Source organism: Sapajus apella, unplaced genomic scaffold (genome assembly GCF_009761245.1).
Source record: "Sapajus apella isolate SASKATOON/1434 unplaced genomic scaffold, GSC_monkey_1.0 scaffold21, whole genome shotgun sequence".
Taxonomy (NCBI): domain Eukaryota; kingdom Metazoa; phylum Chordata; class Mammalia; order Primates; family Cebidae; genus Sapajus; species Sapajus apella.
The window spans coordinates 16,807,176-16,830,833 of NW_022436961.1; the positions used below are offsets into that span (position 1 = coordinate 16,807,176).

Below are 23,658 nucleotides of genomic sequence, written 5' to 3' on the forward strand. Positions count from 1 at the left end.
ATATAACAACATCCAAACACAAGTCAAATTTTATTTTAAAATAACAAATTAGCTTTTGAACCCTTCTGCTGAGTACACTGGAAATGGGCTTTTTGTTATTTGATATGCTAGGTCATACAAACAAGATCATTCTGGTAAAATGTTAATCGCTTTTCAACTTGCCTTGCCAGTACTTCTACTTTCATTAACCACATGTTTTTCAACAAGTTCTAAAATCCCAATTCACTCTGAGCTGTAGAGACCTGAAATCCAAACACTGTACAGCCATTCATTTCCAAAATGTAGTTTCAACATGCTGGTTGGTAGTGTGTATGGGGGAGCAAAAAGTTGATTGCCATGTGAAAATTCAGGACTTACTTTACAGTAACAGTAATTAAGTCATCTTCCCATAATAGGAATACTTACTACAGTTTTACATTCCTTGATTCTATAAGTTTCAAGAATCTGAGTTAAGGGGTATTGTGATAAATGAATCTGTAATATTCTAAAGTTATTAAGAGGACATATATAAAAGTAAGCAGTGGAGAATGAAAATAACTATAATTTTTGATGTCACAGTAGCTTAACAATCTAATAAAAGTAAATATATGTTAAGAGCTGAATAGAAATGTGACTCAGTTCCTGAAGGTATGAATCTAATGTAGTAAACACATTTTCAATATGTTTATTAGCATTTGTCATTTTTACTGTTTAGTCAAGAATCTTTAAGTTAACTTCTAACTTCTTTAAATCTTAACCTACAATAAAAAATAAATAGATAATAATTTTGAAGATGATATCCCAATGGAAGTGAATTTATTCCCATCATTATGCATCAAATTAGTATTATTTATTTGGAGGATGTCTGAATTTTAGCAGTCAGAATCAGTGCAAAGTGAATAGAGCAAACACAAATTATACTATTAAAACCTAGGTGTAAAGGATAGTATGTGAATTTTTAAAAAATGATCTATGCATTTAATACCATCAGCATGTCCTTCTTAATCCTATCTTATATTGCAATCAGTTAGATGTTAAAAGCAAATACATCACATGCAGTAGCCATGTAAATACTACATAAAGCCATCTAGATTTGACAAATGACATTAAAATGGCATTTTGTTAATTCTGTAAAGATTATATTGCTGAGTGCTTTCAAAATCACCTAATGTACAAAATTGTAGACTTCGTAGACAAAGAGTAACAACACACTGAAATTAAAGAAACAAAATGAAAACTCAGGGAGAGATTCTGTATTGTTTTGTTTTGTTAAAAACCATGTATTGAATTTAATTTTTAGTAAAGCAAGCATTACATAATGCTTCAAAATTCTAAAAGTTGGGGATAAAAGTTTACATCCAAAAAGATGAATGGAAAATTGTGCTTTCAGACTGTAGAATAAGTTTTCTTACAGGGTTAACCATTTCATCTTGCCATTGGATACTGGGAATTTCATTTATGTAATGTATATATGTGCAGTTTATATCCAAGTCCTGCAAAAATCTAAAACTGTGTGCTTCACTTCATGTAGCAAAGGCACCTATGTTATTCTCCCTTTTGAGCAAAAGTCATGATCCAGTTTTCCTGCTGATGATGCTTTTTCCACTGCAGTGTCACTCACACTCTGTGTTGAGCAGTACGGTAAATCACAAGGGAAAGTGGTGGAGAATCCCTGCTCACACTGGAAGTTGCTCTGTGGACCATTCAAAGCAGCTCTGGACTGATCACAAGGGAAACCGAGCAGAACTGTGAAGCAGACGGACAGGAACAAAAGGCTATTCTGGTGTGAGGAGAAATCAGTCACTTCAGCTCCACAAGCAGATGTTGCTACTGGACTGACAAGTGGAACCTACTCCTGCTGGAGAAAGGTAAAGTTTGCCATTGGGACAGATGCAGAGTTCATACACTGTCTGTCGAGAACTCGAGGAGCCGGGTGAAGAAGATGGGAAGGAGCCGGTTGGTAGATTTCCCAGCCGGATTGTCTTTGCATTTAAAAATATCTATGAGAAAAAACAAATTGCATTTTAATTCATTTTAGTAATCTGCATTCCTCAGAGCATCCAGTAATCTACATCCCTCTTCAACATGGTCTAATAAGGAAGTCACACAACAAATAATTCGAGGGTTTAGCTGCCATGCTTTGTTGAACAAACAAATTACATTCCTACAATATAGCCCCAAAGCTCTGCAGCTATCTTTTCCGTTGGGAGATGGTACATTCTGACAGAAAGCCTCAATCTGAAAAGCAATAACATACAATCTGCTTATGGGGCCAACCAGTTATTTAAACATGACAGAAAATTAATGATTTTGACAGCCTCTCAATTTAACTTCTTAACCACGCCCAGTGTAAAAAATATGCAAAGAAATAAGGATGTCAATGGAGATGATAATACTGACAGGGGCAATTTAAAAGAAAAAAAAAAACAAAACTCTTGGTCTATTTTTTAATACTCATAAAAGTGTGTGGACTCTTAATCTAAAGGATATACTAAGTAGCTTATATGGTTTGGCTGTGTCCTCCCTCAGACCTCATCTTGAATTGAGGTTCCATAATTCCCATGTGTTGTGGGAAGGACCCAGTGGGAGATAATTAAATTATCGGGGCAGTTTGCCCCATGCTGTTCTTCTGGTAGTGAAAGACTCACACGAGATCTGATGATTTTATAAGGAGAAATGCCTTTCACTTGGTTCTCTCATTCTCTTGCTAGCCACCATGTAAGATGTACCTTTTGGCTTCTGCTTGCCTGACACCATGTAAGATGTACCTTTTGCCTTCTGCCATGATTGTGAGGCCTCTCCAGCTATGTGGAACTGTGAGTCTATTAAGCATCTTTTTCTTTATTAATTACCCAATCTCAAGTATGTCTTTATCAGCAGTATAAAAACAAGCTAATATAGTAGCCAATCAGCACAGTGAACAATAAATAATCATTGTCTGTAATTAGATTTGAAGTCTCCATGAAACATATGACCTATGTTCAATACCTACTTTGCTAAATCTTCTAACTTGGAAACTGCTTTATTCTATATCATGGACTTACAACTTTGAGGGACAGTGATCACATGGTTCTGACATGCATGGGGAATGTTTCAGAAAAGAGAAAAAATGGATTTTGAATTTCAATGATCAAAGAAACAGCTCTCTCTAGCTGTTTCTTGTTTCTATTGTTACATAGCTAATGATCGCCTAAAGGGCATCCTAAATTGACAGGAGTAACAGAATATTCCCTTTTCTCCATCTTTGCCCTCCGTCATCTAAGTTCTATTTGTTTTGTACTAGGACTCCCGTGATGGTCCCTTACCTGGCCTCCTGGCTGCCCATTCTTGTCCTCCTATCGCTGGTTTTACATATTCCTAGAGTGAAATTTTAGGAAATGCAAATCATCTTGCTACAGTGCTCACAATTCTCTGATGTTACCCCCCACACTTCAACTGGATTCTGATGTCTTTCAGTGGCACAAAGTCACTACCTATATGATCTGGCCTGTCTCTCAAACATAATTTCCAGCAATTCTTCCTCTTGCTCCAGTTCTTGCTCTATTTTCTCAAATACAGCAAAAGTACTATAGCCTCACAGCATTTTTACTGTTTCCTCAAACTGAAATACATTTCTTCAGAGGCTCAATGAATGGGGTGAGATATTAACTGGGTGGCTATAAAATGTGAATGAGAGGGAGATTTCCACCTTTTTGATGCTATTTAAATTTCTGAAATATAAGATTCTATTCCATATTACAATTAAGCCAGAAAAGCAATTCATATACCAAAAGGATATGTTTTAGGTTAATTGGGATGCAAAAAAAAAAAAAAAAAAAAAAAAACCTTGCTCCAGTTCTCTCAAAGATCACTGCCTGGGAAATAACTTTTCTAAACACTCTATTAAAATAATATTAATTTTTCTTCTCTCTTTAACAGATATGCTTTTATCTATAGTAAAAATCCCTTTGTAACGTTATGTTACATTTGTAGTCATTCATTGTTGGTTTCTTCTACTTACAATAAGATCTATGAAGATAGGGCCTGTCTTTAGTTCGTCCTGATAGAATAAGGCATAAAATTGTAAAGTGCACGAATTACATGCTGCTCTTTCTTCACCTTGGACACATCTCTCCCGTCTAGGTTACAAACACCCCCTCCATCAGGGTCCAGTTCATCTGTTTTCTCCTCCATATACCTTTCTCTGGTGCTCCAAGATAGAAAAAGTCTTCTTACTTGACTCTCCCATAGCAATTTATTATTTTAAATATCGTATTCTGCTGATCACGTAATATGGCATTTATAGCCATGCTCATATCTTACTTTCCCTGCTAAACTGTATCCTTCTCAAAGATAGAATCATTTTAAATTGTTAGTAATTCCTACCATGTTTAAACCTGCACCTACACCTTCTACATAACACAGTTTCTCAATAAATGAATACATTACAAACAAATGAATGGCTGCATTTATCAGCAGTATTCAGAGTTAAAAAGCATGATTACAGCTTGTGTTTATTGATGTCAAATGTGGAAATATATTACCCTATAGTTACTTCTATGTTAAGTAGCAGGAAAGCAAAGAGAAAAAAATGAATCTATTTTTTAAGATTTGTTTTTTCTGATGTGAAAGCAACATGTGCACAAAACTAAGCAAACAACAAAACCCATGGAAATACATTTTTGGGTATGGATGTTGGGTCTCATTTCTTCTTGTTTTGTGTTACAGACTTGGGGCTCTCTTATTTCTCCTCTGGGGATGACAGATGATTCCTTATATCGATTGAGGAGGAGAGGAAGGGGGCTTGTGTAGTTCAGTGCGTTTTCCTTACAACCTTTCAAGAGCTAGCATGCTTGCAGATGAATGGCATCCTCAAGCTTTGAAAGTGCCAAAAGTAACAGGGGCAACCTCTGAGACTGTGGGGTTTAAGTCTGTAGATTTGGAGTTGAGTTCACCTTGAAGAAATATTAGGAGCTGGTGTTTTGGCTAAGAAACCTTAAGACATACATAATTAAAGAGGGAGATAATGAAAATCTAACAGACATGTGGAGAAGAGGGCTCAAGTGGGATTGATCAGATGACTAACATTTTGTGAACGGTGAATTCATTGTTAAGCACAGAAAGTAAGTAGTGTTGTTTAGCACTGGTGGTTTGCAGGAGCCTACTTATACCATGCCATATCTCTGGCTTTTGAAATTGAACTATAGAATTTGATTGCACACACACTGTATTGCAAGCTGGCTCACCTCTAGATGAATCTAAAACATATATATTCATGGTATATAAACATGGGAATTGGTTGTGTTTCAACTGATGTAGCTTTGAGGGAATAACTGCAGTGAGTAGCCATTTAATACAGGTAAGCTTGCAGGTGACAGCCTTAGAATTCAAGCATGAGGTATGGAGGGCTCATAGCTGGAGTAAACTTTGAAGTACTCAGGCTTTCTGATGAGTAGTTTGCTTCAGCATAGCCATAATGGTGTTCTTTGGCTCTCTCATCCATTTAGGGGCTGCTTTAGATTTTATTTGGCTATATGGCAATGCCTAATTCCCTAAGTTTCTGAGATCCAAACTGTAGCTCCACTCATATGAAAAAAGTCATTTTTATTAATAGATAAATTCATTGATATGGAGTCTTTAGAAAGAGAAAATACTATGTTCTTGGCTTGAGATGGAAGTATAAGTTGTGAGATTAAAGGGGCTGTTATATATTGATTCTTTCCAACATAAAATTCCTGTACCTACCTAGGTTTGTGCTGCATGATTGAACTTGATCATATCTTTCTTTTCTGCCAAGGCAGTGATGCTGTTCACTGTCCAAATTCTAAAATTGATATGCCTCTTCAATATCATCTTATAAACCATATAATCCATTGGTTCGGAAACTCTTCCTTTGATCTCAGAATCACATCCCTGAGCTCTTAATTAACAGTCCACTGTCTTCTCTCTACCAAGAATTCATTTATCCTATTGTCACCTGTTGAAATCTGTCCCATGACTGTCACAAAATATCTTAGTTGAGTTTCAAAACAAAAATTGTTTTTGGCTGGGTGCGGTGGCTTATGCCTGTAATCCCAGCACTTTGAGAGGGCAAGACTGCTGGGTGATCTGAGGTCAGGAGTTTGAGATGAGCCTGCCAACATGGCAAAACCCTGTCTCTACTGAAAGTACCAAAATTAGTTGGGTGTGTTGGTGTATGCCTGTAATCCCAGCTACTTGGGAGGCTGAGGCAAGAGAATAGCTTGAACCCAGGAGGCAGAGGTTGCAGTTAGCCAAGATTGTGCCACTGCACTCCACCCTGGGTGGAAAAGAGTGAGCCTTCATCTCAAAAAAAAAAAAAAGTTTCCTTTTTTTTCTGTGCTCTTGTGGTATATATGTTGTTACTGTATTATATATGCCATTATACCACTTACAGTATTCTACATACAATGATAATTCATGTTGGCTTCCAGACTAAGTTTGAAATTCTTTGCAATACTATGTCTGAAATGACTTTGAATCTTCAACAATGCAGAATTTTACATACAATTTCATTCTACATTTCATCCATTATTTTAGAGACCTCAGTACCATGACTGATCTGATATTAAAACTATCTATCTAAAGATAAGGACTTTATATCCTTCTATACTGTATAGTAAATTATCAACCTGCCTTTCTGTGATAGTCAATGTAGCAAAAAATACATATTTTATGTAAGTATATGTTTCTTCATAGGAAAAAGACAGGTTATTTTATTATTAAGGCTGTGCCTTTCTGTACTTTTACTTTGTTACTATATAAATAAACCACAGATGAAAACCTGTGGCTATGATTTAGTTATAGCATAACACTCATTCGACAATTAAGTGCTAATACGTGATAGAATCAAAGGATTCTGCTGATACAATGAATAAAAGAACATATGTAAGTGATTCAAATATAGGGGCAAAACAGATATTAACATTTATTATGAGTAATACCATGATGAAAGCAACTCTTCAAAGAGAATGTAAGATGTTTAAGGAAGACTTCCATCATGCTGTGCTAGACAAAGCATTGTAGTCTACAATTGTAGTGGAGAGAAATCCTGATAGAATATTTGAATATATTTTCAAAAAATATATTTCTAGTTTATTTTCTGGAAGTATCTCTTTTTTATTATACTTTAAGTTCTGGGGTATATGTGCAGAACATGCAGGTTTGTTACTTAAGTATAAACATGCCATGGTGGTTTACTGCATCCATTCCCCCCGCCATCTACATTAGGTATTTCTCCTAATGCTATCCCTCCCCAATCCCCCCACAGGCCCCAGAGTGTGATGTTCCCCTTTCTGTGTTCATGTGTTCTCAACGTCCAACACCTACTTATGAGTGAGAACATACAGTGTTTGTTTGGTTTTGTTTTCTTGTGTCAGTATGCTGAGAATGTTGGTTTCCAGCTTCGTCCATGTCCCTGCAAAGCACATGAACTCATCCTTTTTTATGGCTGCATAGTATTCCATGGTATATCTGTGCCAAATTTTCTTTATCCAGTCTATCATTGATGGGCATTTGGGTTGGTTCCAAGTATTTGCTGTTGGGAATAGTGCTGTAATAAATATGTATGTGCATGTGTCTTTATAATAGAGTAATTTATTCTTTGGGTATATACCCAGTAATGGGATTGCTGGGTCTAATTATATTTCTAGTTCTAGATCCTTGAGGAATCACCACACTGTCTTCCACAATGGTGGAACTAATTTACACTCCCACCAACAGTGAAAAAGTGTACCTGTTTCTGCACATCCTCTCCATTATCTGTTGTCTCCTGATTTTTTTAATGAACACATTCTAACTGGCATGAGATGGTATATCATCGTGGTTTTGATTTGCATTTCTCTAATGACCAGTGATGATGAGCATTTTTTTCATGTTTGTTGGCTACATAAATGTCTTCTTTTGAGAAGTGTCAGTTCATATCCTCACCCACTTTTTGATGGGGTTGTTTTTTTCATGTAAATATTTTTAAGTTCATTGCAGATTCTGAATATTAGCCCTTTGTCAGATGGGTAGTTTGTAAAAATTTTTTCCCATTCTGTTGGTTACTTTTTCACTCTAATAATAGTTTACTGTGCAGAAGCTCTGAAGTTGAATTAGATCCCATTTGTCTGTCTATTTTGGCTTTTGTTGCCATTGCTTTTGGTGTTTTAGTTATGAAGTCCTTGCCCATGCCTGTGTCCTGAATGGTATTTCCTAGGTTTTCTTCTAGGGTTTTATGGCATTAGGTCTTATGTTTAGATATTTAATGCACCTGGGGTTAATTTTTGTGTCAGGTGGAAGAAAGGGATCCTGTTTCATCTTACTGCATATGGCTAGTCAGTTTTCCCAACACCATTTATTAAATAGGGAATCCTTTCTCCATTGCTTGTTTTTGTCACGTTAATGATCAGATGGTTGTAGATGTATGCAGTTCTTTCTGAGGCCTCTGTTTTGTTCCATAAGTCTATATCTCTCTTTGGTACCAGTACCATGTTGTTTTGATTACTGTAGCCTTGTAGTATAGTTTGAGGTCAGGTACCATGATGCTTCCAGCTTTTTTTATGCTTTTGTTTTGGATTATCTTGACTATGTGGGTTCTTTTTTAGTTCCATGTGAAGTTTAAGATGTTTTCTTCTTCCAGTTCTGTGAAAAAAGATAATGGTAGCTTGATGGGGATAACACTGAATCTATAAATTACTTTGGGCAGCACCGCCATTTTCACAATATTGATTCTTCCTAACCATAAGCATTGAATGTTTTTCCATCTGTTTGTGTCCTCTCCAAGCATGGAATGTTTTCCCATCTCTTTGTGTCCTCTCCTTTAGCAGCGGTTTGGTAGTTCACTCATGATTTGGTTCCGTTTGTCTGTTATTGGTGTATTTAAATGCTTATGCTTTTTCACACTGATTTTGTATCCTGAGTCTTTGCTGAAGTTGCTTATCAGCTTAAGGAGGTTTTGGGCTGAGACGATGGGGTCTTCTAAATATATAATCATGTCATCTGCAAATAGAGACAATTTGACCTCCTCTTTTACTAATTGAAATAGCCTTTATTTCTTTTCTTGCCTGAGTGCCCTCATCAAACTTCTAATACTATGTTGAATAGTAGGGGTGATGGAGGGCATCTTTGACTTGTGCCAGTTTTCAAAGGGAATGCTTCCAGTTTTGCCCATTTAGTATGACACTGGCTGTAAGTTTGTCATAAGTAGCTCTTATTATTTTGAGATACGTTCCATCGATACCTAATTTACTGAGTTTTTAGCATCTTGAATTAACAACTGAGATAATTCCATAAACATAAAAAAGGAATACTCCTCTTTTGCCTGTATTAAATTATGACCTCATCTGAAGAGGCATGAAATACTCCAGAACATGTCTCTCAACTTATCCTTTCATTCTTTTCCTTCTCAATTTAACCTTTGTGGGCTCATAATTAATTAAAAACAATAAAATACCAACGGAATATATTGGTAGAAAAAGCATTACAACGATTTAGACCATCAAGAACTTTCAAAATCACAGTAAAAATATACAGACTAGCATAGGAATAATGCATGAGCATTTAAAATAACGAATGTGGAATTAAAAACAAACTACATGGAAACAGAACAACGTGCTCCTGAATGACTACTGCGTTAATAATGAAATTAAGGCAGAAATAATGTAAAGATGTTCTTTGAAACCAATGAAAACAAAGACACAAGTACCAGAATCTCTAGGGCACATTTAAAGCAGTGTGTAGAGGGAAATTGATAGTACTAAATGCTCACAAGAGAAAGCAGGAAAGATCTAAAATCGACACCCTAACATCACAATGAAGAGAACTAGCAAACAAATTCAAGAGTTAACAGAAGACAGGACATAACTAGGAGCAGAGCAGAACTGAAAAAGATGGAGACACGAAACCTCTTCAATGTATCCACGAGCTGGTTTGTTGAGAAGATCAACATAATATTTAGACCACTAGTCAGACTACTAAAGAAGAAAAGATAAAACAATCAAATAGACATAATAAAAAATGACATGGGTATAACACCACTGATCCCACAGAAATACAAACTACCATCAGAGAATACTATAAACACCTCTATGCAAATGAACTAGAAAATTTTGATTAATTCCTGTACATATACAGCTTCCTAAGACTGGATCAGGAAGAAGTCAAATCCCTGAATAGGCCAATAACAAGGTCTGAAATTGAGGCAGCAATTAAAAGCCCAAAAACATCCAGGATCAGATGGATTCATAGCCGAATACTACCAGAGGTACAAAGAGGAGGGGCTGGTACCATTTCTTCTGCAGCACATCAAGAAGCTTATCAACCACAATAAAGTGGATTCATCCCTGGGATACAAGGCTGCAACATATGCAAATCAATAAATGTAATCCATCACATAAACAGAAACGTGACAAAAACCACATGATTATCTCAATAGATGCAGAAAAGGCCTTCAACAAGTCTTAATAGCCCTTAATGCTAAAAGCTATCAATAAACTAAGTACTGATGGAACATAAGAACTATTTATGACAAACCCACAGCCAGTATCATACTGAATGGACAAAAACTGTAAGCATTCCCTTTAAAAACCAGCACAAGACAAGGATGCCTTCTCTCACTACTCCTATTCAATATGGCCAGCTCAATCAGGCAAGAAAAATAAATAAAGGATATTCAGCTAGGAAAAGAGGAATTCCAGTTGTCTCTGTTTGTGGATAACATGATTATATATTTAGAAGACCTCGTCATCTCAGCCCAAAATCTCCTTAAACTGATAAATAACTTCAGCAAAGTATCAGGATATAAAATCAATTCGCAAAAATCAGAAGCATTCCTATACACTAATAACAGCCAAATTATAAGTGAATTCTTTTACAAAAATTAGAAGCATTTCTATACACCAATAACAGCCAATTATGAGTGAATTCTCATTCACAACTGCTACAAAGAGAATAAAATACCTAGGAATACAACTTACAAGGGATGTGAAGGATCTCTTAAAGGAGAACTACCAACCACTACTCAAGGAAATAAGAGAGGACAAAAACAAATGGAAAAACATTCCATGCTCATGGATAGGAAGAATCAATATCATGAAAATGGTCATAATGATCCAAGTAATTTATAGATTCAGTGCTATCCCCAACAAGCTACCATTGACTCTCTTCACAGAATTGTAAAAAAAAACCAAAACTTTAGATTGCATATGGAACCAGCAATGAGTGTGCACAGCCAAAACAATCCTAAGCAAAAAGAAGAAAGCTGGAGGCATCATGCTACCTGGCTGCAAACTATATTACAAGGCTACAGTAACAAAAACAGCATGGTACTGGCACCAAAATAGATAGATACACACACACACACACACACACACACGTGTGTATATATATATATATACACATATACCTGTGTGTGTATATATATATATACACATATATACATACAGCTATATATGTGTGTGTGTGTATATACATATACATACATATATATGTATATATATACACATATATGTGTATATATATATGCACATATATCTGTATATATATATATATATACAGCTATATATGTGTGTGTGTGTATACGTATATGTATACACACACACACACACACCAATGGAACAGAACAGAGGCCTCAGAAATAACACCACACATCTACTATGGTCTGATCTTTGATAAAAACAAGCAATGGGGAAATGATTCTCTATTTAATAAATGGTGTTGGGAAAACTGGCTAGCCACATGCAGAAAGATGAAACTGGATTCCTTTCTTACATGTTACACAAAAATTAACTCAAGGTGGACTAAAGATTTAAATGTAAGACCTAAAACCAGAAAAACTCCAGAAGAAAACCTAGGCAAAACCATTCAGGACATAGGTATGGGCAAAGGCTTCATGACGAAAACATGAAAATTAATGGCAACAAAAGCCAAAATAGACAAATGGGTTCTAATTTAACTTAAGAGCTTCTGCACAGCAAAAGAAAATATCCTCAGAGTGAACAGGTAGCCTACAGAATGGGAGAAAAATTTTGCACTTTACCCATCTGACAAAGGGCTAGTATCCAAAATCTACAATGAACTTAAATTTACAGGAAAAAACCCCATCAAAAAGTGGGTAAATGATATGAACAGATACTTCTCAGAAGAAGACATGTATGTAGTCAACAAACATATGCAAAAAAGCTCCTCATCATGGGTCATTAGAGAAATGCAAATTAAAACTAGAATGAGATAACATCTCATGCCAGTTAGTTAGAGTAGCAATCAATCATTAAAAAGTCAGGAAACAGCAGATGCTGGAGAGGAAATGGAGAAATAGGTACACTTTAACACTGTTGGTGGGAGTGTAAATTAGTTCAACCATTGTGGAAGACAGTGTGGCTATTCCTCAAGGATACAGAACTAGAAATATAATTTGACCCAGCAATCCCATTACTGGGTATATACCCAAAGGATTATACATCATTCTACTATAAAGGTACATGCACAGATATGTTTACACAGTACTATTCACAATACCAAAGACTTGGAACCAACCCAAATGCCCATCAATGATAGACTAAATAAAGAAACTGTAGCACATATACACCATGGAATACTATGCAGCCATAAAAAAGAATGAGTTCATGTCCTTTGCAGGGACATGGATGTAGCTGAAAACCAGTTACTGCATGTTCTCCAATTACTCCAAACCAGTTACTTATGTTCTCTCTCATAAGTGGGAGTTGAACAATAAGGACACATGGACACAGGGAGGGGAACATCACACACCGGGGCCTGTCAGGGGATGAAGGGCTAAGGGATAGATAACATTAGGAGACATATCTAATGTAGGTGTTGGGTGCAGCATAACACCATGCCATATCTAACAAAACTGCACATTCTGCACATGCACCCCAGAACTTTAAAAAAAAAAAAAAAAAAAAAAAGCAACGAGCAAGCATGAAAGCATCTGCCAAGATGTCTAGGCAGATTTGTAAATGAAAATATGAGAATGCTAGAAATTAAAAACATAATCACTAAAATTAAAAAGCTCAATGTATGGATTAAATCCTGAAACTATAGACCTGAATAATTCAGTAGCATGACGTACAGTAAGATAAAGAAATAGAAACTGGGAAGGAGAGGGTAAGAGATGGGGAAGGTGTGAAAATTCAAAGTTATGTCCAGAGTTTCAGGAAAAAGATCATAGAAAAATGAGGGAGAGGTTATATGAAGAAATAATGGGAATTTCCAGAACTGACAAAAATGTGACTCTGCAGATAAAAGAATCACAAAGTATATAGCAAGTAATGTAAATAAAATGTGTGTGTACTCATAGTGGAAGAATAGAACACCAAAGACAAAGTATTAATTACAACAGGGAAAAAAAAATAAATGGTGTCTAAAGGAGTAGCAACAAAATTTAAAGGAAATGCTTGAGAGATAAAGGATATATGGAAGAAAAACATTGTTTATATCCTTTTCCAGGAAATATCATTCATAAATAATACAACATTTTTCTTCTAGATAAATAATGGTACTCTTTCTATGGAAACAACCAAAGTGCTTTCTGGAATAACTTTCTGAATACAAAATATAACGTGAATAAAAAAAGGAAAATGAACTGTCATTATTCTTGATATTTTCATGATATTAGATATATCTGCTCAAAATACAAGTATTTAGACATCCCACTTATAATTGATTTGTGAAGTAATATCTTTCAGTAGAAAATAAATGGAGTTGTAACTTAGGAAAGTAACATTAGGTTACCAAATTTCATATTTAAGCTGTATTCATATTCAAGAAATATATGTTTTTGTAACTTAAACTTTCCCACAAAGCACCTCTTTATGCTTCCCCTGGAACTATATGCATATAATTTGAAAAGATGCAGCCTCAGCAGTAAACGGCCAGGGTCCACCTTTCTAGGACTCACCTCCCCTTCTGTAGACTGCAAATGGAGCTCCTTTCTGCAGGTGGCCTTGAAGTCTCCTGCAGCAGCACTCACCTGGACCCCACGAGGAGCTTCCATGATCAAGGATCTGGTGGGTGATTCAAGCCTAAGAGAAAAACAAACAAAAAATCACTAATAGAAAAGAAAAATTTTGATAAACCCAAAGACAACATTACCCAACTTAAAAGAACCACCAGACAAACATACAAACCAGACAGGCATAAAGAGTCCTGTCATTTTAAGCAAAGATAAAATGAGTTTTAGAAATTTTTTTATGGACTTATCTATTTTTTGGCTCTTTATAAAAATCTACATTTATTCACATCAAGTATTTACTCTCACTTTCATGACAATTTACTTATGGTTTCTTTTGTCATTTCCCTCATAAGACTCATGAAAACTAGGGTGTGATAAGTATACTTGCTAAACTTTTTAATAGAACACTAATATTAATGATGAAGGTTTAATAAAAAAATTACAATTTAGGATGTAGATGTATATGTTCCTCCATAAAGAGTCCCTGTCTTGTAAAGATGAATGCTTTAATGAAAATCATTATTATTGCAGACTTTTATGCACATACAGTCAGAATTTTGTGAGCTCGAAGATTTTCAGAGTACTCATTAATGAAACAAGATATCTTCTACATCAACTGAGTCTTTTGGCTCAGTGAAATGTCTACAGAATGAGTGACATTAGTCTGGGAAACAAAAATCAATAGGAGGGTAATATACAAGTACAAATGTGATTGAAGTTTGGCTACGTAAATCATGATGGTAAAAAACAAGTGTTTTAGAGAGTCATGTCTACAAAAAAAAGAGTTGGGAGGCAGTTTTCAAATTATCTACAAATATAATACTAGGAAAAAAGCCAAAATGACAGAATACAGGAGCTAGAATGCAGTGGTAAAAAATCCTAGTATGAGAAGAGGTAGGCCCATGCCTTGGACTTTTTAGATCAGCTCTCTGCCTTGGGGATGCAGCTGCCTGTGCTCCCCTTGACCACAGGACTTTAAGACGAAGGTACCCTCAGGCTCACATTCAAACTCTTGCCCAGCGCAACTAGTTTTGTTTTTGTTTTCTGAGGCAATGAATTCACAGTTGTTTTGTAGAAAGAACCACATCAAATGGTTAGGTCTCTGGAGTTCAGGTCCCTCTCAGCAGGGAAGGCATACTTAAAGGCTTAAAAGTGATATTGAAGGAGTAGAGCCAGCATATAGAAGTGGTTTCAACCTTTCATTTTTTCTTTTTTCACTCACCAAAGCAACTTTAAAACCTTAATCCTTATGAGCCATTTGGACATCTATCTTCGTATAATCCCTGGAGGGGTGAGGTTTTGGATATATCTATTTTTAAGAAACGTCTGTATTTTTTTAAACAAAATTCCCCATATTTTCCATAGAATATTTGAAAACTTGAAAAGACAAGCACTCAAAATCCTATTAACTTATAAAATTTACTATTAGTATTTAAATGTCAAAATTTGAATGCTAAAATGTATGCTTTATCACTGATTACCCCTGATATACAACCGTTCTGGAACTACCTAATAAACAGACTCTTAGCAGCACTGTATCAACAAATAAATATTGCCCCACTTCTCTCTTGTACGGAAACTCTCTTGTTCACTGAGGAGGGTTTTGCAGACTATCTTACTTACAGTACAGTAGAGGTTTTCAATTAAACTATTCACTTTATTATAAAATGTTCTCTGAAAAAGCCTGTTGAAAAAGGAAACCCAGGTTTATTGGCACTACTTGTAGATTCCTATGTAATTTGTCAATGAAATTAGTGAATTATAATTGTATTCATTTTGAAAGCATTATAGCAAATATAGAAATGAGTTTCAGACTAGCTTTCACAGTGGTTACCTAGGATTACTATAGCAGAAAGGAGGATTAAATTTAACTCAAGTCTCTCTGCCACCTGTTTTGTAAAGCATTCTGTTTGTTTATGATGTTTATATACCAAAGATGCAACAAGATACTGCTTTTAAGGTGTTATGCAAGTATCAAATATAAAAATCTGTGGCCCAAATCTCTAGAATTCTCAACATTCTGAGAAAAGAGAATTCAGATTTTAAAAGAACCTAAGTTGCAAGATGCAATTATTAAATATTAGCTTAAGCAGAACTTAAACATCAGAAGAAACAGAAAGGCAAGGAAAAGGAAAGGGAAAGAAAGCAAAAATCCTATTTATCATAATGTTCTTCTCATAGGTAGAACAATGTCAGCCAAGTGATTTACACCTTTATTTAGGAAATGTCTCAGGACAAAATCTTGAGTGCTTAATAAATGGATTTTATTCTTGGAGTACATTAATGATGTGTATGTCAGCTATGTGTTTCTAGAGATTAACTTGGAGCCTGCAAGCCTTAATATTTCTGTTTTAAACTGCATTTTTGCAAGAAGGAGAATTATGAAAAGATGCCAAGTATATGATTAAATATTAATTCATTTTACAGAATCCAAGTGGAGATTATTTTCTTATTCATGAAGTAGTTAATGGATCTGAGATCCAAAACAATCTTTGGAAAATGGACATTGTATAATTAGTATCATTACTTTTTATCATAGGTGCAGAAACTCTTCAAACGGTAGTAACTTAACTATATATTAACGCAAGAAATAAAACAAATAAGAACATTGGGCCATTCTGGGCAAATTTACTATTATGTCTTTATAACCGTTTAATATGCCTGTTTTAGGCTTTTAAAATATAGACTCCATACTACATAATCTAAAAAAAAAAAAAAAAAAAAAAAAAAAAAAAAAAAAAAAAAAAAAAAATCTGAGAAAATCCAGTTTTAAATTCCACTTGAAAACTAGCACAGAACTTGAGAAATAGTAAACACTCATCAAACATCTGCTGAATAAATAATTTATAGAAACACACTACATTTCTTCAGTAAAATATTATCAATATTCTATTAATGTAATAAACTTTGAATGTTTTTTTTTTTCTAGTCTTTTTTTCTTGACAATAACAAAACCAATGAAAACATGGATGCTTACTCCCCAAACTATCATTTCATTGTTTTGGCCAACCAATGTCACCTTGTTGATTAGAAGTAGGCATCAACTAACAGTACTTACTGCTCCAAAAGGAAAATTGTCAGCAAGGCTTGTAATGTTTTTCTCAGACACACTGCTTTAATTCTTCATTACACAAATAAATAATTGAATATCTATATAATTACTGTATTTTACTTCTGTTTCAGTTTGGAAATTTAGTAACACTTTTCTTGGGGGTTGCCAGTCTGCTTTGAGAACTAGCTGATAACTCCAGCTTAGTGCAATGTTTAAATAATGACTAATCAGAAAATAAAAACCAGAAATACTGTATACTAATTATAATATCACATTTTCACTTATGAATTTTGAAAGATGTCAGCAAGATAAAGTAGCAATTAATTCTTATTCCTCTTTTGATGATAGGCTCTACATAGTAGACATTTCAAAATGTTACTAAAATCTTAGAAATAAATATTTCTATAAGAATAAATTTAAATTTTTAAATACATAAATTTAGTAATTTTTAAAAATTTATTCAATAAATTAGTAACCAGCTGTTTCTATATTAAAACACATATTAAAAACAATTGGAATCAGTGCTATTCACATGTGTCTTTGTAAGACAATAATAACTGCAGCCACTTCCCTTATATCCCATTTATTTAGTTAATGTCCTCATTATTCAGCTTTGCTAAGTTTCAGCAATGCAAATTGACAAACATTTACTGCAACTATGATGTGTAAGATACAGTGCTGGCTGCTACAGCACTGAGGATAAACAAAGGAGATGTGTATCCTGTTCTAATGGAAATTTTGTTAGGAGAAGAACGATATGATAAACATTTTTGCAAAAGTTGTTCAATTCCTCCCTGAAAAAAAGCACCATAAATGAAGACTACAGCACCCTATGAGATGCTGTTTACACACATTCCTCAGCACTCCTAAATCTCTAGGATTTCTATACAGAGTAGATAATTATTATGTTGCCCTTCTAAAATAAGTCTTGGTCCTTGAAGGAGGCCACTTTTTTTTCCCTAATATTGTTCGCTAGCTAGTTTGAATCTGTATTACAAAAGTAGTGAGAAACTGAGTTCTTTAGGAAATTTTATCATAGAATTCTAAAGGACTGCAAAATTTACTGTTTTAAAAGTATGGTTTTATTGCCTTAAAGATTTCCAACTTTATTTTTTTGTTTCCATCTGAGCATGTGTACACTCATCCAATGGGAAGGGATAAACACCAATCCATATGAAATAAAAAGGTCTTTTAACTTAATTTTTATTTTGCTTCCCAAGACAGCAACTGTGTCTCCCAGGCTGATACTTTGATCCAATTTTACAAGTAACTTTTAATATGTGATTAATTTTCATCAGCACTATTTGTGTCTTTCCTTTTCGTATACAATAGTATGTTTTAGAATGTAATTTAGTTATCATTAATTATTATTAAGCCATCATTAATTGCCAAATCTTACGTATTGAATTAAGAGCATCAACTGAGCAGTTTTGTATTAGGGGTCCAGATTTTAATATTTCAAATGTAGTCAACAGTAGTAATAATGATCCTGGAAAGAATTCCCCATAATGTTGGAATTTTTCTGCGTAGTAAGAACTTTTACATATAATGCCTCTTAGAACCATCATAATATCAGGAAGCAACTTATTCTATTGGAAATATTAGACTGAGGAACCATTCATAGACCAATTAAGTTCTGCCATTTTCTGATTAGATTCTATTTGCTTCCATATTTCCCGCTATATAATGCTCTGTGATCATTTATAGTTTTCTCAACTCTCTATTTGCCCTGTTTTTATGCATATATATGTCATATATTTTATTATATATGTAAGATTTTCCAGCATTTCTTTGTTTTGTTTTTTGTTTTTAGAAATGGTGTCTTGCTGTGTTGCCCAGGCTGGAGTACAGCACCACAATCATAGCTCACTGCAGCCTCAACCTCCTGGGCCCTAGCAATCCTCTGGCCTTAGCCTCCTAACTTGGACTACACATGTGCACCAGCATGCTTGGCTAATTTTTTATTTTTTGTAGAGACAGGGTCTCACTATGTTGCCAGGTCTTGAACTTCTGATCTCAAGTTATCTTCCTACCTTGGCCTCCCAAGGTGCTGAGATTACTGGTGTGAGCCACTGTGCCCAGTCTCAGCATCCCTATTTTTATTAGCTGCTCTCACTTACTCTATAACTACCTGTGCCTTTTCTTTTCCACATTCTTCCTGTGTAATGTATTCAGTTTTGTATTTATTGTAAGTATATTGGAGGAAACACTGTCTAATTGTTTATTTTACTTCTTCATATATTAAGGATTATCAACAATGATGGAATTTACAGCACAGGTATAAGAGGAACGCTTACCTGAGATCTTGAGATGGCTCTGCTCTGATGTGTGGCGTCTCCACAGAGTGCCCAAATACAGCTCCTTCAGTGCCTAGGGGTAGCATGAATATATAGCAGTCAGTATAAGAAAGTTCACACAGTGGCTTTCATCTCTATTTTTATGTATCAAATATTCTTCCAAAAGAGAGAAAGCTTAAAATAGGTATATATGATGTATTAATTTGTTTTCACACTGCTGATAAAGACCTACCTGAGACTGAGAAGAAAAAGAGGTTTATTTAGAATTACAGTTCCACATGTCTGGGGAGGCCTCACAATCATGGCGGGAGGAGAAAAGTACTGCATGTATGGCGATGGCAGGAGAAAAATGAGGAAGATCCTAAGGCAGAAACCTGATAAAACCATCCATGAGATTTATACACTACCATAAGAACATTATGGGGGAAACTTCCCCCATGATTCAAATTATCTCCCATGGGGTCCCTCCCACAACACGTGGGCATTATGGGAGTACAATTTGAGATAGATTTGAGTGGGGACACAGAACCAAATGATATTACAAGATATGCACGAGAAGACCTGAAAGAATATCACCAGGTAGAGAAGAGTCAAGCCAGGTAAATCTAAATGTCATTATATTAACTGATTTTAAAATTAAATTATTTATAAAAGTCAAGAGTAAGTGAGAATTCCCATTCAAGAACAGAAGCTCATCTTTGCCCCCTGCCTTACTTTCCAGTTAAAAGAAATTGAGGGAGGGATAACTCACAATACTGAATTCTGCATTTCTATAATTAATAGCAGGTCATGAATAAAAATGTGGAGGTGAGCTCTACTTTATCCTACTATTGGTTTTTAAAGACATGGCCTCACAGATGTTTAGCAGTTCTCCCACATAGAGCTACCACCTTTGATTACAGCAACCACCAAACGACAGAGAACATGTCATGTTACTTTGACCTTTCTAGAGTTAGGGCTTTATCTAAAACCATGAACTGCTTTATTTCATTTTGTTATAGTTGTTTTCATATGGGATCATAATTTTCCAAAGAGGTCATGTACTCTAACATCTTCCTCAAGAGATTGAATAATTATCTATAATCTCAACTTTGATTTACTAATACACTTGTTTTTCTAGATTACCATACCTTTTTCATAATTTATCGAAACAAAATGGAAGGATTCTTCTGTTTCCAGAATCAAGGGAAAAAAAAAGTTCCAAATAAGATGACATTAACAAAACCTCTTTTTTTTTTTTTTTTTTTTTTTTTTTGGTAATTCTGCATAAACGTCTTTGATTTTCACCCTCAAAAAAAAAACTTTATAATTTTGTTTTTTGGTCTAATCTTAAAACTTCTTGGTGTAAGAACCTTAATCTGTTCCATCAGTGGCCACAACACTAGCTAAATTATAAAATGTAATTTAAAAATGTATAAATTTTAAGCAAACAAATCTGTTTTGTCTAATGAGAAAAATCATGTAAAATATATTCATTCAAGAGGCAATGATGAAATTGCCATTAGGAAATTAATGCTAAAATTCTAATTCCTTAAAAATAGATTGTTATTTAGGGAAATGTATTAGAACCATCAAAAGATTCCTTGCATAATATAGCAGTAGAGAACTTGATCATGAATAGAAGAGGAAGAGATTTTTTTTTCCCAAAATTGTATAAATTTCATCTCTATTTTGGTTCTGAAAGCACACTTATGAGGTTCTGCTGCAGTAAATCCTTAAGATTACAGATTTCTGCGTATCAGCTAAAAGCTATTGTCATTTGTTGAACTAGGCTGTGGGACATACAGTCCTTTTTTTAAAAACTTTTTTCATAAATTTTGAGAAATTATTTCTTTATTTAAGGGGTTTATTCTTTTGATATTTTGGAAAATATTTATTTCTTCAAGTGGAACATTCCTTAAAATGGGCCTTAAAAGTTAAACAGTAGTTTGAAGTAACACTAATTTTGTGATTATGGCGGGGATAGCAGTCAAAAGAATGCTATAAGATATATATTTGTATATCTCAAAGAGAGACTCCAGCATTTTGTAATAAGAAAATATAGTTATCCATGTGCAAAGTTCAAAAATGAATTTCCACTACTGCATGATTATGAAATTTCCCAGATAAGGTGACAGAAATGTGACTAAACGTTAATAATACTATTTACTTTCAAATACATAATTGTACTTAGTAACTAAGCAAAAAATATATCAATGAAAATAAAAATAGAAGGTCATCAAAAGTTTAAATTTTTAATGAGAATTAAAAACTGATAGAGGTCTCAATTCTGAATTCCAATATAAAATCATCATTTTTAAATGATTTTTCAGGAAATAAGTATGTAATCATGCCACTTAAAGGATGAAATTGTAAACTAAATGATATAAGTGATTAACAAAATGCACGGATCTAGAAAAGAAAAAATTCACCCTCCTGTTTTCGTCCTGAATGAGCCAAAGATACAAAATTAATAACACAGATAATCTTAAAGGAAATCAGTAAGGGACAATAAAACCACCTGAACTAGGTATGTACTTTAACAGCATAAAAAAAAAAAAAAAATCAGAATATGCACAGTGGCTCCTGCCCGTAATCCCAGCACTTTAGGACAAAGTAGGCAGACGACTTGAGGCCAGGAGTTCCAGATCATCCTGGCCAACATGATTAAACCCCATCTCTACTAAAGATACAAAAATTAGCTGGCCATGGTGGTGCACACCGGTAGTCACAGCTGCTCAGGAGTCTGAGACAGGAGAATAGCTTGAACCTGGGAAGCACAGTTTGCAGTGAGCCAAGATACCTAAGATTGCACCACTGCACTCTGGCCTGGGCAACAGAGGGAGACTCTATCTAAAAGAAAAAAAAAAAAAACTTAAAAAATTAAAAATATCTCTCCCATTAATTGAAAATTTTTACCATGCAGACTAGTAGGGTTGTAAGATTTAGCAATTAAAAATATATGACAATGAGTTAATTTGAGTTTCAGATAAACATCAAATCATTTTTAGTATAAGTATAGGATACTAACAGAAGATGTACTTATCCTAAAAACATGTCTTGAGTGATCAAGTAAATTCAAAATTAATAAGGCATCATGTACTTTATCTGGAAGCCCTAACAATTTGTCAACATTCATTTGGTAAACAAGGACAGATCTTTTCTTCAAGAAAAGAAAGACTGTGTCATGAATTCTCATATCACAGGCTCTAGAAACCAAAGAAACAAAAAAGGATAGACATGAAAAGGTCAAAAGGAACATAACAGAGACATATTAATATTAAACTTATTGAATAAATGCTTGTTTTCCATTGCTATTGTAAGGGGCTCTTCAAAAGGGTACAATATTCAGTACTGCTTGATTATAAAGTCCTGTAAAGGATGTTTCAGATAGTGTAAACTGACTACAATGTTCCAAGGCATATGGGAAACATATACTATTAGCTATTGCAATTGTCAGAAAAAAATGAGGTAAGAAAATTCAGGTCCAAAAGTAATAGAAGCCATTCATATGATTTCTGGCTTCTGCAGGAACGAATAAGGATAACATATTCTGCTTTGCTGGAAATGAGAAAAGGTAGATATGGATTACTGTCCTACTTTATATTTAAAGACATTTTAAAACATAAGGATACTACCCTTTACATAAAATGCTACAACCTCAAAAACAAATTATTAAAATTAAATGTAAGCAGCCCTTCTGATGTGGCTATCTATATTCTAAATGCTATCTATACTATAAGTGTTATATCCTATGCTACTCATTATTCACCCATTGACATTCATATATTTTTTACAGAAGTCACTGGTCCCAGAAGAAGAGGTAGCACAAGAAAAGGAAACCCAAAGAGAAGCACCAGAAAGAAGGAAAATAACCAAGAAAGGCAGGAACACATCACATTGAGAAAAAGAAAGGCAGGAAATTATATTTTTAAGTTACTTTATCTGATATTTGCCAAAAGAGAACTTTTGCTGGTCTGTAGTTTTTCAATAAAATCAACTATGATGATGAATATTTTTAAGGTTTTTTTTTTTTTTTTTGATTTGGGGGAAAAGCAGGGAATGAATTTTGTGTAGATATCAAACTGGTATGAAAGAGAAACTAGAAAAGGAATTCAGAGACCACAAGGCAAAGGTTAACAACACATGAGCATCTATCCTCCCAGCCCTATGGCACTTCACAGGAATCTTAGGCAGCGTTTCAAATTCCTATACCAGAATAGGGATCAGATGTAGGGCTATTTGTCCAGCTCTCGAGGGACAGAAAGATTCTCATTTGTTTATGATCTTCAAATTTGTGTGTTTTAGTGAATATATTCAAACTTTTCAGAAGTCTCCCTACCTTACTTTCTTTTTCTTTATTTGCATCTGTTCCCCCAAATCTAAATTGGTATTAAAAT

At 34.5% G+C, this 23,658-nt stretch overlaps 1 protein-coding gene and 1 long non-coding RNA gene across 2 annotated transcripts in view; one reads left to right on the forward strand and one right to left on the reverse strand.

Moving 5' to 3' along the window:
* Positions 1-11: 11 nt before the first annotated feature.
* SGCZ (sarcoglycan zeta) overlaps positions 12-23,658 on the reverse strand; it is a 1,170,111-nt gene continuing 1,146,464 nt past the window's right edge. Inside the window, exons 6-8 of the mRNA XM_032288341.1 lie at positions 19,280-19,352; positions 13,877-14,000; positions 12-1,979 (exon numbers count right to left, since the gene is read on the reverse strand). Of these exons, the coding sequence (XP_032144232.1) occupies positions 1,785-1,979; positions 13,877-14,000; positions 19,280-19,352 (392 nt within the window). The 3' untranslated portion in view covers positions 12-1,784. The remainder of the gene's footprint in view (positions 1,980-13,876; positions 14,001-19,279; positions 19,353-23,658) is intronic.
* Positions 2,739-23,271, forward strand: LOC116558415. Its single transcript, XR_004271997.1, has 2 exons — positions 2,739-2,795; positions 23,058-23,271. It is a non-coding gene; the product is annotated as an uncharacterized LOC116558415 (long non-coding RNA).